We start from the raw sequence: 17,008 nt of genomic DNA, 5'->3' as shown, positions 1-17,008 counted from the left end.
TGCTGAGGAGTTTGTGTCACTTTTTTCCTCTCTCCAGCCCATATCAGATCAAATGCTCTGTAAGAACGGTTTGCACTTTGACCTCTCAGTGTACAAATAGTGAGCATTTGTTGGTTGTAGGGGAATAAGGAGTATATGAAGGTATGCTTTAAAGGGCTGACATTCTAATATTTCAGTGGAGCATCGTATTTTAAGACTCAGTCTCTCAGGAAGAGCCTGTGCTGATTTCCCCAGGTGGAGTTAGTTGCTCAGTTCTTTTGGTTCATAAAGCATTTTATTTATATCTCTGTTACTGCATTTATCAAGGTTTATTATAAATTATTCACTTGTATTTTTATCTCCCTCATTAACTGTGAACTCTAGAGGGCATGCACTATGTCTTGTTCATCTCTGCTTAGTAAATGTTGAAGAAGCCAGTCAGTGAAGGAATGGGCTAAGGAAGGAGTCAAGCAAAGGGACATGCAAATCCTCTATTTCCCAGATCATCTGACCTGAGCATGGACATATGAACAGACCATGAGGACTAGAGTGTGAATTAATCATCACTGTGTTATTAGCCTGTTGTACTATATCTGGTCCATACAAGGCTCTCAATAAAGAATGCTGGGTTGAACTGAAACTGAAACGCATATTGAAATCTGAGCGCTTACAGAGCAAAGAGATTTGATTACCTCTTAAAAACAATACTGAAAGCAGCCTGAAAAGATCTAATTTACTTAATCTGCCATAGAAATGTCTGAAAACAATCACCTCAATCATTTTGCTTTATTTTTTTCATTTTGCTTTATATTTGGTGGTACTTGACTTGAGTCAGCCCAGTTGTAGCAGGAAGAACAATTATCTTAAAACTAGACAAACCTGGGCTGAAGTCCTGTCTTGTTCCTTACTATGTATATGATCTTGAGCACATCACTTAGCCCCTCTGAACTTAGCCCCTTCATCTGTAGCATATAGGTAATGATGTTACCTGTCTTCCATTGGTGCAATGAGAATTAAATTTGTTAAAAATACTTTAAGTGCCTTACAAACAGAAGGTGTTAATATTATTGAAATCCTTTCCACTTTTATTTTTTTATTTTTATTAAATTTGTTTTTATTTATTTATTTATTGGCTGCATTGGGTCTTCGTTGCTGTGTGTGGACTTTCTCTAGTTGCGGTGAGTGGGGGCTGCGCTTTGTTGCAGTGGCTTCTCTTGTTGCGGAGCATGGGCTCAAGGCACGCAGGCTCAGTAGTTGTGGCACGTGGGCTCTAGAGCGCAGGCTCAGTAGTTGTGGCACACGGGCTTAGTTGCTCCACGGCATGTGGGATCTTCCCGGACCAGGGCTCGCACCTGTGTCCTCTGCATTGGCAGGCGGATTCTTAACCACTGCACCACCAGGGAAGTACTCTTTCCACTTTTAAATAGAGAATAACTAGAAAGCATATCAAGAGGTGACTCATTAAAGTACAAACCAGTAATCAGAAAAACTTCAAGATTTTGCTGTGAGAATGGTGTTCGTAATAAAGGAGAACAGTAATCTCTTGAAGGGTGTCTTGTGTTAGTCCAGTACTGTATTTCTCATCCTAGATTTAGCACTGAATTTGTAAATGATGTGAATTCTTTACTGTAGCTCCCAGGAGCAAGGGAGATAGGAGATAAATCAAGAGAAGAGCTAGTTATAACTGTAGTAACCCAGGAAAGAGATGAACAAGGGCTTGAGTATGGAGTGGTAAATATTATCTTGTAGTTTCAAAGACCTACACTTTGGAAACACTGCTCTAGTGGGAATCTAAATATTTGACTTTCATGGTGGTTGTATTATTTATTATAGGACTTAGTGGAACCGATTGCTTAGAGTGGGATACCCCTCCCAGAACAAGCTGGGAAAATCTCCAGGATGCCAGCCAGGGCACTGAGGAGAGTTTCCAGGGATTTAGGCCACTGCCACTCCCTCCCTTCCTGGAAAAGAATGCAAAGTGCAGCTTCCATCCCCAGATCCAGGCCATATGCTCCATTAAGCATTGTAGGCGCCTTGCCCAGTTGTTATTTTAATAAACCTGGTTGTGCTCCTCAATTTCCCTTAGAGGGCCCACTGGGCAGGCCAGCACTGGTAGAACCTTGCATTTCCCCTCTGGTTGACCCAAGAGCTGTTTGATGGAACTTCTGCCCATAGTATTAGTGCTGGCTTAGGAAGCTTGGCTTTCTTGCCATTGTGATGGGTGTTGCAACTCCTGGTCTCTGTGGATCAGGCCAACAACAGCAGAGTAGAATCGATGTGGATTTTGAGGGCTTTATGGGGAGATGACATTGCAGGAAAGAATAATTGATTTAAAGCCATTGCTTTTCTCTTAAAGGCAGGGGGCATGGCAGGATGGAAAGAAAGGAATAATAAGAAGTATTTGCCCTAAAAATCAATCTTCACAGTTTTAATATATCACTGTCCGAATTGCTACTTTTTGTGTGTGTGCTTCATTGAATCTGTTTCTACTGTGTTTGAGTAGAATTTAAATAATTTAGATATAAAGAATTTTAATAAACCTCTCATCAGGCCTTGGGTAGAACCTCAGGGGCTTGTTCGCCTTCTAATTTCCCATCTTCAGATTCCTGTTGATATTTTTTTTCTTTGATCTGTTTAGTTTATGCCATAGTGTTCTTAATCTTAACATCATCTGGGAAAAGCTTACCAGGAAGATTTACATTTGGAAGATCAGGGTAATCCTCACACGCATCTGAAGGAAACAATGCCCCCCTCCCCCCTGTTGCCTCACCCATGTGTCACTAGGAGAAATAGCGGTGTCGGAAAAAGAAAATTGCTGCTGCCTGTGACTACTATACCCACAGAAAAGGAGTGGGAGAGAAAATACCCATGTGATGGACCAATCATTCCACCCCTGCCTTGCGCTGCCTTTTCTAGGAGCCAACTTTCCTCCTTGGGTCCTTGGGAGGTGCTTAATTTTAATTGACTCAGAGGAGTTCTACTTCGTGTTTGAAAACCACACAGAAATGGGAAGTAAGTTAAAGAGTTCCACTGCTCTCCCACCCTGTTTGTCCAACCACATACACACACAAACAAATCCAAGGTACTCAACAGCCTTAGAACAGAATCTTGGGCTGGTACCAGAGTCTAGGCTTGTGATAGGCTTTGTATTTCCAGCAGGCTTCTCAGAAGTTAAGTGACCCCTACTCACACAGAATGGAATTGTGTTGCAGACTTCGCCCTGTGAGCAACCAATGGGGATATACTTCTAAATTGGCTTTTTCCCTCTTCCTAAATGGTTTCCAAACAATTAAAAATGGTCATACTAGTGGAGAGGACAGAGTATGCAGGAGCAGATTTCATTGCTCTGAAATGCTTTTGCTTTTGTGAGGGGATGCAGTGCTAAATGTTTCTCCCAGTTATCAACAGTTTCCCTGTCACTGGGTTCCATTTTTCATTTGCTGCCCTCCACGTCTTTGTGTTTCACAGCCCATGGAATCTTGGCTTCAGAGAAATAAATGGACCCAAGAGAGAGTTATATTTTAAGAAACAGAATGATGATCGCTCACATTTTAAGTTAATAATAAAATCCGAGTGTAATTGGCCAGATCTTCCCAGCAGGGAGTGTGTGTAACCCGTCATCTGGCCAACGTGAGAATTTGGCACTTATGTGGCACAGGAGAGGCCACCCTCATACAGCCAGGGGGGACCCACTTAGGACCCTGTGGCCAAGAGAAGATTAAACACTGGGAAAGTTCTGTGAGTAGAGAGGGCAGACAAGGGCTGTGAAGTGGAAGCAGAATTGAAGAGTTGTTTGTAGAATTATGTGAATTGGGGAACAACAGAGGGTACATCTATCCTGCCTTTAAAAAATGCCCTTTCAAGCCTATACCTCTCCAGCTATTGCCCTCCCTCCTCCTCCTCTTTCACAGCCAAGATTTTGAAGAGTGTATCCTTGCTGATCCCATTTACTCCCCGATCTACTTCTATTCGGTTTCTATCTCCTTTCCTTCATAAACTGCTGTCATCAAGGTTACTGACGACTTCCTTGCTGAAAACAAAAAAACAAAACAAAAAAAAATAGAAGCTTTTCAGTTTTATTTAACCTTTTACCATCATTTGATGTGTTTTAATTTCTGTGACACTACTCTCTTGATTTTATCTTCTTCCTCTGGTTGTTACTTCTTAGTTTAAGAAGTCTCGCTGTTCTGTTCCACAGGGATCCTTCCATAGTCTCCTCTCTTACTCTACCTGATCTCTTTAGGAAATATCAAGCATTTTCATAGCTTCATCATTCATATGTCAACAATTATTAAATCTATATTATTAGTCCAGTTCTCTGTTCTGAGCTTCAGACCCCATACATCTTGTTTTTTTTTTTTTTTTTTTTTAATGTTTCTTTTTGCATGGGATGTCCCAAAGCTAACCTAAATTCAACATGCCCATTCGCTCAAGCTTGTTTCTTCTCCTGTCTAACCTGTTTTTGGTAAATAGTATCATAATGTCCTGAGGCACTGTCTCCTCTGTTAATAAGCTTCCTAATTGATCTCCTGCTTCCAACATTGGTCTCTTCAAGCAACATACAGATTGGATTCTAAAGAAAATTCAGATTATATCAATCCTTGCTTAAAAGTTTTCAGTGGCTTTCCATCACAAGTAGAGTAAAATTCCAACTTCTTACCATGCCCTGCCTGATCTGGCCCTTGCCTTTCTCTGTACCCCCTCTCTTACCACTAGCCCCTTTGTTCACTCTGCTCCAATACTTTGGCTTTCTTTCCACCCTCACCCACCTCAGGGCCTTTTGCTGTTTTGTTGCTTGGAATATTCCAACTCCAGATCTTTGTATAACTGGATCCTTTTTTTGTGGCTGGTTCAAATGTAACCTTCACGGATAGGTCTCTGCTGTTCATCCTAGTGGATTCAGCACTCTCCCTACCCACCTTGATTGCTGTTTTGTGTTATGCATTGGAATATTCACTATTTGAAATGATCTTGTTTATATTTTCATGTCAGCTCTGTGGGAGCACAGACTTTGCTTTGTTTATCATTTTATCCCTGTTACCTTGAAGAGTACCTGGAACATAGTGGGTAACCAATAAATGTTTTTTTAAATGAAAAAAAAAAAAAAAGGCAGTATCCTTAGATCCTGAGTGCAGCCAGACTGCTTGCCGTTCCCTGAACTACAACACAGTTGCACATTCTGCTTCCTCTTCCTATAATGCTTTCCTCTTTCCTCTTTTTCAGCTCAACTCCTACTTATCTTTCAGTACTTGACTTTGTCACCTCTTCCAGGAAGCTCTCTTTGATCTTATGATTTCCTGGTTAACACCTTCATTAGACTCTGTAGCACCCTATGCATGTCCTCATTATAGCACATATTCAATTAGTATGAAATTGCTTGTTAATGTATCTGTCTCCCCTGTTAGATTAGCTTCTGGCAGGGATGGTATTTTACTCGTATCCCCAGCCCACTGGGAATCTATAAAAATCTACTTAATTATTTTGTTGAATTATTTGTTAAATCATAGAATCCTTTGGTAATGTAAATTAGCTGTCCCCCAAGTTCTTGCACTAGCCAAGTTTTGATTTTCAGACGTTGATGTTTTAAAAATGTACATAACCCTACTTATAGAAAAGGTTCACGTCCCCACTGAAGTTTTCTGTAATAAGAATAACATTAAATACTATACTTACGATTTATTGTCTACTATGTGCCATGAACCTCTGACGTAGATTGTGTTATTCACAAATAACTTTTCAAGGTGTATATGTTATTATTCTCATTTTACATATGCAGAAACTGAGACTTACACGTAGTAATCTGTTCAAGCGCATATAGCTAGCAAAAAAAAGCTGGAATTTGAATCCAGGTCTTTGATTTCTAAGCCCAAGCTCTTTCTGCTACGCCATGCTGCCCCCTATGGGACAAGTTCACATTTCAGAACTGTTTATTAAAAATATCAATTATTATCGTTGTAAAGCTTATAAAATTTGAGCTTTTATAAGCTACAGAATCAGGAAAGTTGCTTTGAATACCATTATTTTAATCAACTAGAAAAATGGCATTAGTTTTAACATGTTCTAGGCAAGAGCATTATATTGTCTGTGACTAGTATGCGTTCTCTCTGTTTATAAGCATAAGGGTGTTTTGTAGAAGTTTGTATTAACTCAACTATGTTTTTTCAGTTAGTATTTGCTATGTAAACTCCAATTGAATTCCCGAGAGTGGAGGTGACTTGCTAGGCCTCTCCTCCAGCTTGTCTGTAAGTTGTCTCCTGATGGTTGTATCTATGATGAGACCAGTCTACTTATTTGGTCTCAGGCTCAGGGTTCTAGTGTATCCACGGTTTCTCTCTTTCCCAACTCTCACCCCAGGATATTGGTGCCATGTGGGTGGGAAGCTTGCCATGAACTTTACCCAGGCTAGGACCTACTTCCTGCCTTATTCCTGTCAGTCCCTCCCTATTTACTGGAGGCTGGGCCTGTTCTCTTTATTACCTGGTTTTGGTTAAATGCCTTTTGTATCTTGGAAGCTTGGACTAGAACTGGATTGAATCTTCCCCACCCCTAAATGGAGGTGATCTCAGGTCATTGCCCTAGCTTCCTACCCCTCCCCATTCTGATTTTGTTTCCTCTGTGCTTCTAGACTCTTAGCGCTGAGCAGTGTTTCCTCCTGCTTGCTGACTTAGCACAAAAGAACCTCATCAATGGAGATAGGACCAAGAATCTGGTGACTGAAATATAGAACTTTAGATCTTATTGCTTACCACTCACTGTCTTTCTTCTGTGCATCTCTGGGGATGGGGATGGTGATGGAAGACAGTCTATATGTGATGATGTAGAATTGATCTTCTTTAGGTTCTGCTCATCTGAGGGGTCTATCAGCTTAGTGATGGATAAGCCAGAAACTGGTTGTTTGTATCTTGCATAATGTAGAGCATCCATGATCCACCTCATTTCACGCCAAACTTCATCAATTTGCTTTGGGATAAAATGGTAAAAGACATTAATTATCAAACAGGTTTAAAAAGGTTTAAGTTTCCCTGAGGGTCCAAGATGATACATTTTCCACAGTATTGGTTTTGAGCAAGGGTAAAATATTTTCAACATAGGTTTGCTAAACCAGAAAACACCTCTTCTTTATAATCTCTTGTGTCTCGTGTGTTTTTACCTGAGAGGCTATTTCATTTAGTGCAAATAGTGGAAGACCTGGATTCCAGCTGGGACCCACAACTTACTGGTTCTGTAACAACCTTTGGCAAATTACTTGACCTTTTCCAGCCTCAGTTGCCTTATTTGTGAAATGTGGACAAGACATTTCCCCTTTTATACCTCACAGGATTGCTGTGACGACTGGGTGAGATGATATATTTGAAGGTCCTTTGTAAAACTGCAGGGTTCATTTCTCACACATATGAAGTGTTATTGATTCTCAGCATGTAATGAAATATCCCTCATTGGGATATTATGGGGAAGGCATATGATGAAGTCTGAATTTCAGAACAGGTGAAGAAAGGAATGTAGTTTTAGTTCTATGTGAACTAGAAGAACAAAGCATGACTGGAATAAGCAGATTCTTGGACCTATTTTAATAGAAATAACTTTCATATATTAAACTTACTTTCTTACATATAAGTGCTTCTAAAGTACAAAACAGCTTAAACGGCATATTCTTCCTAAGTAATTTAAACATCCTTGTAACTTTACAGTAGCCCATTTGATTTCTGGGTTACCGAAGTGATTTTAACATTTTCATTATAAAGTATAATAGTTGTTACTCAGTTGTAAAAGTCATTCATATTTTTGTGTCTATCTCTGTAGATGACAGATATTCTCCCAAATCTTAATAGACACTGTCCATAAACTTTCTGGTTATTCTGACTCTCTCCAAGGAGGTTGTTAATGACATTTTTTCATGGGACCCTGGAGCTTGTGATAGGCTTTGCATCTAATTTCACTGGGTGCTTTGAGCAAGCCGTTAACTTCTGACCCACTTACTCAACTGTAAAAAGAAGAGGTTGTACCGAATGTCTAAGTTTCCTTCCGGCTCTGACACTTTATGATTTATCTTTGAAGAACCTTTGGAAAGTTGGTGTCACTCAGTTTCCAGGTAGAAGGTGTTCGTTGTATGAATGCTACAAGGTTAAGGTCTCTCTGATTGTAGAAGGGAGTATCCGGTGTTCTATTTTATTTTCAAAATTCCTTTTTTAGGGCCTTAATGTGTACTTAAAGAATACTCTTTAAAGAATCCACAAACCTGGTGCTCCCAACAAACACAGAGTCTGAAATTGTGAGAGTCTGTGGTGTTCAGAGTGACAGGCAAGCTTGAGTGAACTAGTGGATGGCACTGCATCGTTGGTAGCCATTTTCCCTTGCTTTCTAGTAATGTTCTGTAACGAGAACATGAGACTGAGCTTCAGGCTTTGTTAAGGCAGTGAGCTGGGCTGAAGGTTCGGCAGTGGCAGGCCCATGAGGGGGCTCTGAACGATGTAAAGAGAGAAATCTGAAGTTCAGGGGGTAAAGCTAAAATGGAAGTCCAAGTCCGGACTTGGACAGACTTCCTTAATGGGATTGTTGCTTTCTTAGCTAGCTTTTATTGACCCTACCCCATGCAGCATACTCTCGTCTCAAAGTTGAAGGCACTGCATGACTATGGACAACGTTTGGACGTCCTGCCAAGGGCAGGTACTGTGCTTTTGTGCCTTTAACTTTTGGCTGTGTAAAGAATAGGTACTCAATAAATGATCATTCAGCGAATGAAGGTATGAATGAATGGTTATCTGATTCTTTAGATCTCTGCCCTCGAACAGCGTTGTTATGAGGATTAAGTAAGATGATGTAGATGAGTGCACCTTGTAAGCTGTACGTTGTTATAAAGTTTTCAGTTGTCACAGTGACAATCGTGGTTATTGTAGTGGACGGAATGTGGCCTCCCGGAATACACGTCCACGTCCTAGTCCCTGGAATTTGTATTACCTTGTATGATAAAAGAGTAAATATTACATTGTACGGCAAAAGATGTGATTAAGGTTAAGGATTTTGACAGGAGGAGTTCATCCTGGATTATCTGGGTGGGCCTTAATTCCAATGACAAATGTCCTCATAAAGACATTCCTATGAGAGTGAGGCAGAGGGAGATGTGGCAGTCAGAAGAGAAGGAGGCAGTGTAACCACAGAAGCAGAGATTGAAGTGAGGTGGCCACAAGTCAGGGAGTGCCAACAGCCACCAGAAGCTGGAGGAAGCAGAGAACAGATTCTCCCACTCTCCAAAGGGAGTGTGACGCTGCCAACAGCTTGATTTTAGATTTCTGGGCTCCAGAACTGTGGGAGAATAAATTTCTGTTGTTTTAAGCTACCCCGTCTGTGGTAATTTATTACAGCAGCCCTAGGAAATGACTACAATTATTAACAATCTACTTGTTCTCTTCGGATGGATTGCTTTAGCCTTATTGCTGAGGATGGATAGTGAGAGTTAGTGTAGAAATTTAAAAAATTATGTGTAGAAACAATGGTTATTTCTTAACTTTTCTCAGTGATGAAGTGAAGAGGTATTAACTGAAGAAAAATCAAAAACATAGGTACAGGGAAGCCTATGCACTGAGTTTAACGGACTTAGCTAAGTAGCTCTAAAAGAAGTACAATTTTCACCCATTTTTACCTTATAGCATTGATCTAAAAATAACTGCCAACATAATCCCCCTGATTTTAATGTCCAAATTCAGCTTCTAAAGACTTGCTGACACGTTTTTTAAAAAGAAAGACCATGAACTTACTAGGTCTGTTGGTTAAAAGTTTTGCATCCATTTCTCACCCTGCCCTTTAAAGATTTTGGTTTTCATCCCCCAAATTACACCCCTTTCTCTGTACTCAGGCAAGATAATATTTTTATTTAAATGTGAAGGTGATTGGTTTTCTCACAGCACGGTTACAAGGTGCTTGAGGGGATGATAGATTGGCTATGTTTAATGAGCTGCGTTTCTATTACAGCTTAGGAGCATTTGAAGCATTACAGTGTATAAATTACAGCCTAATTGCCCTTTAGGCTTTAGCAGCTCAGAATATTGCCAAGTGCCAAGTCTCAACACTTTGACATTTCTGCTGCATGTGTTGTCTGTAAAGGCTGTGTACCTTATCTGTGATTTTCTACACCTCCCCTGGCCTAGCCCTTCCCCTTTCTGGCTGCACTCCTTGGCTTTTCCTTACTGTATTTACATAGACTCCCTTGCTGTTTACATTGTTTGGTTTGTGTAGTGCCTTCAGCACTGTCTTAGATCTGGAATCCTACAAATGCTCTCACAGTTGGCGCTTGCCTCTGCAGATTATGGTGTGTGGTGAGCTGAGCTGTGAATGCCAGTGGGTGAATGGCTGCAGCTGGTTTTCATTCCGAGCAAGAGAGATTGAGAAGCCCAGTATAGATAAGGGGAGAGATGATATTGCATTAGCTCTGGCCAGTGAAGTTATCCATGTTGGATGGAGCAAGGCAGTCCACTGAAGGCTGTGGGTGCAAGGAGAAGGTCTGGTTTCAGCCTGGCCAAGAAGTGCTTTTCTGAACCCTTTGGGAATTGGCTTTTATCCAAGTCTGCGTTTACCTGGCTGGCTGGAGAGTATGTAGAGGCCGCTCTCAAGCTGCCTGCTTTGGGAGACCAGAGCAGGCTAGAACTTTAAAGGATACCTGGCCTGCCCTGCCTTTATCCATCCCACTTACTGGTGTGATGAAAGGGAAAGAGAAAAAGGCAGTGGAGCCCTAGACTAGGTGAAAGAGAGGAGTGAGAATAGTCATCTGGAAGTAAGAATGGAGCCAGAAACTCTTGGAGTAGTTTGAGACTGTGACAGACTGAAGAAAGTCGCTTTCTTGTCTTGGAACATAGTGGATTCAGGGGAGCCTTAAGTGGAATAAAGCAGAAATAGAACTTAAGGTATGATTAGAGAAGTGCTTCTCTAAAAATAGTTATGGTTGTTAAAGAAGTCATGAAATGTTAGAGCCAACTAGGTGCTTAGGAAGGCATCTAGTCCAACTCTTTTATTTTATATATGAGGAAATTGAGGCCCCTGGATCAAATGAATTGTCCAGTACTCCAAGGTTTATCAGTAGAAGATTCAGGACTAAAAATGTATGCTAATTGTCTTCTAGTCATTATTCTTCTTACTCTGTTCCACTATTCCTTACACTGGGTTCAAAAGAGAAGCTGATCTTTCATGTTCTCCCCATGCTTCATTCTTCCTTTTCCCACCGCCTTCCCCCTGTCCGTGTTCTACTTTTACTGGCAATAAAGTAAGTGATGTAAATGTTTTGAATTTTTAAATACTACACTCTCAGGTCAAGAAAGCAAGTAAGTTCTTGAAAGGTTTGTTTTTTTAGTCTAAGAGGTCACCTGAAATATCTCATTTAGGATGAGAGAAGTAGGATAGGATTTGTCCGCTCACACTTTGCAAGCATATTACGATATCTTCTTCCTGAGTACTTAATAAACCCACAATCTTGCATATCATGTTTTAAAGCATTTCCCCTTCTTACTAATTAATAAATGAATGAATGTATAATTTATTGCATACTTATTATGTGCGGGCACTTTAGTGAATGCTTTACATGCATTACCTTGTTGAATTCTCTCAGTGACACTGAGAGCTAGTACTATTATTATCATCATCCCTGTTTTACAGATGAGGAGATTGAGATTTAGAGAACTTTATTTGCCCAAAGCTCACAGCATTTCCTCATCTTAGGTCCTCATTACTTGCCTGGAGGGTTGCAATAGCTTCGTATCTGGTTTCCCTGCCTTTAGTCTACTTCTCCTTAAATCTAGGAACGATATGTAAATTATTTTAGTAGCCAATGAGAATGAGTACTTACTATAAACAACCAGTGTGGCCATACCAATGCGAATGGGAGGAATATCCTCCCCTGCGTGAATCTATCCTAAACATCTGTGAGAACCTATAACTGACTTTCTCCAAAACTTTGGCCAGGTCCCTGTTGCCTGCAGAATCAAGTACAAATATCTTAGCATGGCCTTTAACAAAGCCCTTGTGTGATCTGATCTCATTGCTACTTTCATTTTTACCTAATTTCTCACTATTGCCCTTTACTCAGTTTATGCCCCAGCTAATCTTGACTACTCATCATTCCCCAGATACGATTTTTCTCCTCTCTCTGCCTTATCTGTTTATTCTTTCTCTTTGCCTCTTAGTCTATTTCTCCTCACTACAGACTAACCCATCCCTATAGGCCCAGCTCAGGTATCAGTTACATCTTCTATGGCAACTTTTTTATGCCCACAAATGTAGGTAAATTTTTACTTCCTTGTGTTGGCACGAAACTTTTTTTTTTTTTGTACCTCTCTTTTGGCACCTAACTCATTTTACAAATAGTATTTGTACACATTTCTTGTCTACCCTAATGCATTTTAAACGCTTTAAGGTCAGGGACCATGTGTAATTCAACTTTGTATCTCCCTTACAGTGCCTGACACCTGGGTGTCCAACAAATATTTATTAGATTGACCTGAATATATGTCAAAGTGATATTTATGGTGGGGCTATTGCTATTACAGAAGTCCACACTTATCCATGGTTTTGCTTTCTGCAGTTTCGGTAACCATTGGTCAACTGAGATCTGAGAATATTAAATGGAAAATTCCAGAAATAAATAATTCATATGTTTTAAATTGCCACTGTTCTGAGAAGTGTGATGAAATCTCCTGTCATTCTGCGCCGTCCTGCCCAGGACGTGAATCATCCCTTTGTCCGGCGTATCCCTCCCGTTAGTCACTTAGTAGCCACCTTGGTTGTCAGATTGTTGCCATATTGCAGTTCTTGTGTTCAGGTAACCCTTGTTTTACTTAATAACGGACCCAAAGCACAAGACGTAGTGATGCTGGCAGTTTGGTTATGACAAAGAGAAGCCCCAAAGTGCTTCCTTTAAGTGAAAAGGTGAAAGTTCTTGACTTAATAAGGAAAGTAAAAAAAAAATATGGTGAAGTTGCTAAGATCTGTGGTAAGAATGAATCTTCATTCCGTGAACTTGAAGGAAAAGAAATTCTTCGTAGTTTTGCTGTTGCACCTCAGACTGCAAAAGTTATGGGCACAGTGCATGATAAGTGCTTAGTTAAGGCGGAAGAGGCATTCAATTTGTACAATAAGATATTTTGAGAGAGAGGAAGAACATTCACATAGTTTTTATTACGGTATATGGTTATGATTGTTCTATTTTATTATTGTTAATCTCTTCCAGTGCCTAATTTGTAAATTAAACTTTAGCATAGGTATGTACGTATAGGAAAAAAATAGTATATATAGGGTTAGATACTATCTGCGGTTTCAGGCATCCACTGGGGGTCTTGGGATATATCCCCTGAGGTTAAGAGGGGACTACTGTATATTCATTTACTGAACTGGGTTACTACAGGCATAAAGATGGTAAGATTTGTCCAACTGTCCTTGTTCAGTTTATGTTCAGCCCCAAGGGATTTAGGGGCAATTTCAGACTAGATCCAAATTCTCTTGTTGACTAGTCAGTACCCCTTTCTCAAGACCCTAAGATGTCACCGTAGGGCTTTTCCAGAAAAGACCACGGACAGAGAACACACTCTTTAACCTCTGTAGCTACACATTAAAGTGTCAGTTCTGCCAGAAAGAAGTCCAAAGAATGAGAAATCTTAGGTCCAGCTAAATTTGGGTTAACATAAACTGATAGGTCATTTTCTTCTCTTTTTCTCTGGGATATTGAATTAATTAATACAGTTTTCCCCTGTGTTGGAATTATCAGTGGGCTACTGGGTAAGAATAATATTCTGATCTCTACTTCTGACAGTGATTTTTCTCTCCAGTATGGGAGACTACTGCTACCTACCACAGTGGCTGATACAGCTCTTATTAACACAGTGTTTTACCTGTAGCTTTTTCTTAAGCCTTTGTATAAGAACTCACATTTCCCTGAGCTCTGCATTTTAACCAAATCAACAGGCTGTTTGCACATGGTTGTCTTTAAATTAGCCCAGATTGCTGTTCTTTCTTATGCTTGGTTCTCATCCCCTCCACCATGTCCCTTCTTTCTCCCTTTTACCTCAGAAGAAACAAACTGTTACCTGAATGAAATCTAAAACTTGCTGGTGTCTTTGTTTGGCAGCTGCAACCTCACTGTCTGAGATTGCTTCCCTCAGGGACTGTTGGGTATTCAGAGAATCCAGCTCCACAACAGCAGAAAGGCGGCAATACAGACTAATAAATTTCTCCCTGTAGCTGCAAAAATGAACTGGAAAATGGACAAGCAAAATAAAACATGTTAAGATCTGGTATCAAAATAGAGAAATTCATACCTCAGAGGAAACAAGTTGAATGAAAACGTGATTTATTAATCCTATCAGTGGAAAATATTAGACCATAAATAAATTATAAATGTGCTCTTAAGGGGCCAGTTGTCTGGCTTTAGTCATACTGTGTTCCCTTTTAAGGTTTACCAAGTCCTGGTAAGGTATGGGGAAGTGGAGTCGGCTAAAGCTGCAGTTTATGTTCAGCCCCTAAAGTTGGGCTACTACTGGGAGAATAAGTTTGCTTATCACTTTAAAGGAAAAAAAAAAAAAAAAAAGCAAGCAGCAATTTGAAACCTAGTTTTGACTGCCATGTCTGATTTCCAGTATGTATCTTGCATGTTCCTTTCCAAGGCCAGAAGTCCCAGAAGATACAAGGCATGCTTTTCTCAGCGTATGTTTTGTCTTTTGTCTGGCTGGGAAATGTCTGTAAAGACCTAGTATGATGAGTTTTGCTTCTTCTCCTGCCTCTCCACTCCTCAGCTCCTCTGGAAGGATGATGGAGCTAACGCTCGATAGATCATTTTTGTCTTCACCTTCCTCTCTTGAAAGATAATGGGCCAGAGGCCAAAGGAAACAGTCTAATCTTCATCTCTATCATGGAGGAGGGAGAGAGGAGTGTGGGACTCAGCCTGGTGCAGGCAACCTGAGGTGATCCGATTTTTCATACTTCTCTGACTGGCTCTGATCATATACCATAACTTCAGATTCCAGTAAGATGAGGAAAGCATCCCAATTCAGACTAGTGTCGTACCAGTCTCTTCCTGGCCATTGCTGAGTTTGGAGACTCACTCGCCAGGAACCTCACTTACTCTGTGTGCCTCTGACCTGCGTCACTGTGTTTTGTGCTTTGGAAATAGGGCTGTAATAACTCAACAAATCTGTGGAATGGAAACATTTTTATTTTGGCTTCTTTGGTGAGGAATTCTAGGAAGAACATCTAACCACTGTCCTTGGGCCTCTTTGCTGCTGATTCCTGAGACCTAGACCTGGACATTTAGGGAAACTAAAACCACATACCTCAAAATGGGGCATCTGGTCCACCTTACTGAGGGAGCCCTACTTTAATGCACATTGAGAGATTTTGTGTACCCTACAATTCCCGTCTTACCACTGCCTGCTTCCTTACTTGATTTTCTCTCAGGATGAAACTCAGTTGAGTGTAAGGGTAACCTGCTCTGTTTGTGTTTCCTCCTATTGAAGTAGTAGAGAAGAATGGAGCGAGGTCTCCAGTGGCCCATCCTTATTCCAGCTGTGCACCATTTCAAGGCAGTGTTTCTGAATTCAAGTAGCTTTGGTTCTGGGTTTTTTTTTTCTCTCTGGTGTCAGATCCTGCTCTAACACTTCCTTGTCTGACAGAAGAACTGATCTCATTAAATGACAAACTATCGAGCTCTTCCCAAATGATGTACTTTTCATGCTTTTCCCTGGTTACAGACCTCTGTAGAGCTCCGTCTTGACTCAGGATAAAATCCAAATATCACTATAAAGCAAGCTCCTTGAGATCTAGGATTTTAATTTATCTTCAGTCATATCTTTTGTCATGCAACCACCCTCTACCCTCTGCCTGCATTGACCCTACACTGTGGTCAAGCTGAACCTACTACAGGCCCTTTTGAGCTTCCATGCTTGTGAACATACCATTTCCTTCTCCTCCAATACCCTTTTTTTTTACCAGTACCTTCAGGTCAGATTCTTCTGATACTTGAAAATTTTAGTTTAAATAATCATCTCCTCAGTGAAATCTTCATGGACACCTCTTTCCCTCCAGGCAGAATTAGTTTCTCTCTTTTGTGCTCCTAGACCACTTGTTTTCTAAATGTATCAGGACACTGATCCTGCTTTACTGTAATAATGTGTTTACTTGACTGCCTTGGTATTAGACTGCGATTTCTTTGAGGGCAAGAACCGTGTCTCCTGTTAATTTTTATTTCCTCAAAAGCTGGAACATTATAACTTCTCAGTTAATGTTTATTGACTGAATGAACAACAACAAAATGCGCACCCTGACCTGAAGAGAGCAGACCCTTCCTCCAAAGTCTCCTCTTTCCCTCCATTCTCTTTTCTCAAGGTGCTTTTGCTTTTCCTGTTTCAAAAGGTGTACTTCAGGTCTGTGATATTTACTGGCCTCTCTACAGGAAAGAGTCACCATTACTTTTTAGCTTACTCTTGACCCTTGTAGCTCCCTGAATGTGTCTTTATGCCTTTCAAGGAGGAATTATATCCTGTTTGCACTTGACAGATGTCCTCTCTTGGCTGGAGAGTGGAGAGAGTGAAGTGTCTCACAGTCTGCCTTTCCAAACCAAGTTGTAAAAAAAAAAAAAAAAATCAGCTTTTTTCCTTCTTTCTAAAATATGACTGGGAAGATAGTGAGAGGCACTGAAGAATTTCTTTAAAGGAAATACTATCGGTCCCATCTGAATTCTAGAACGCCAGGGTGTCCACAACTTTCTCTTGTTGTGTCTCCTTGTGGTCAGAGCCTTGGATCAGTGGGTGGTCTCACAGTGCCCACACCACCCGTGCCACTCACCACAGTGAGCTATGAGGACCTTTCAACGACAAGGACAGGGCTTCACTTTCCCGCTCTAGTGGTTTTTATCCAGAGCCTTTAATGTTACTTTAACAAATGTTACTTTAACATAGTCTTTTGTGGTTTAGCAATGATACATTTGGTAGCCATCACTGAGAAGGGGAGGATAGACTGGAAGCTTCTAATTTTTTTCTAATGTGAATCACATGCATTT

General features: G+C 40.5%; 1 protein-coding gene across 1 annotated transcript in view; it reads right to left on the bottom strand.

Moving 5' to 3' along the window:
- ANKFN1 (ankyrin repeat and fibronectin type III domain containing 1) overlaps positions 1–17,008 on the bottom strand; it is a 155,063-nt gene that overhangs the window by 7,711 nt on the left and 130,344 nt on the right. The window contains exons 16-17 of the mRNA XM_032617038.1: positions 14,043–14,209; positions 6,726–6,939 (exon numbers count right to left, since the gene is read on the bottom strand). Of these exons, the coding sequence (XP_032472929.1) occupies positions 6,726–6,939; positions 14,043–14,209 (381 nt within the window). The remainder of the gene's footprint in view (positions 1–6,725; positions 6,940–14,042; positions 14,210–17,008) is intronic.

This window comes from Phocoena sinus, chromosome 20 (genome assembly GCF_008692025.1).
Source record: "Phocoena sinus isolate mPhoSin1 chromosome 20, mPhoSin1.pri, whole genome shotgun sequence".
Taxonomy (NCBI): domain Eukaryota; kingdom Metazoa; phylum Chordata; class Mammalia; order Artiodactyla; family Phocoenidae; genus Phocoena; species Phocoena sinus.
Note: the sequence above shows the minus strand (reverse complement) of the source record. Positions and strands in the feature narration are given on the sequence as shown.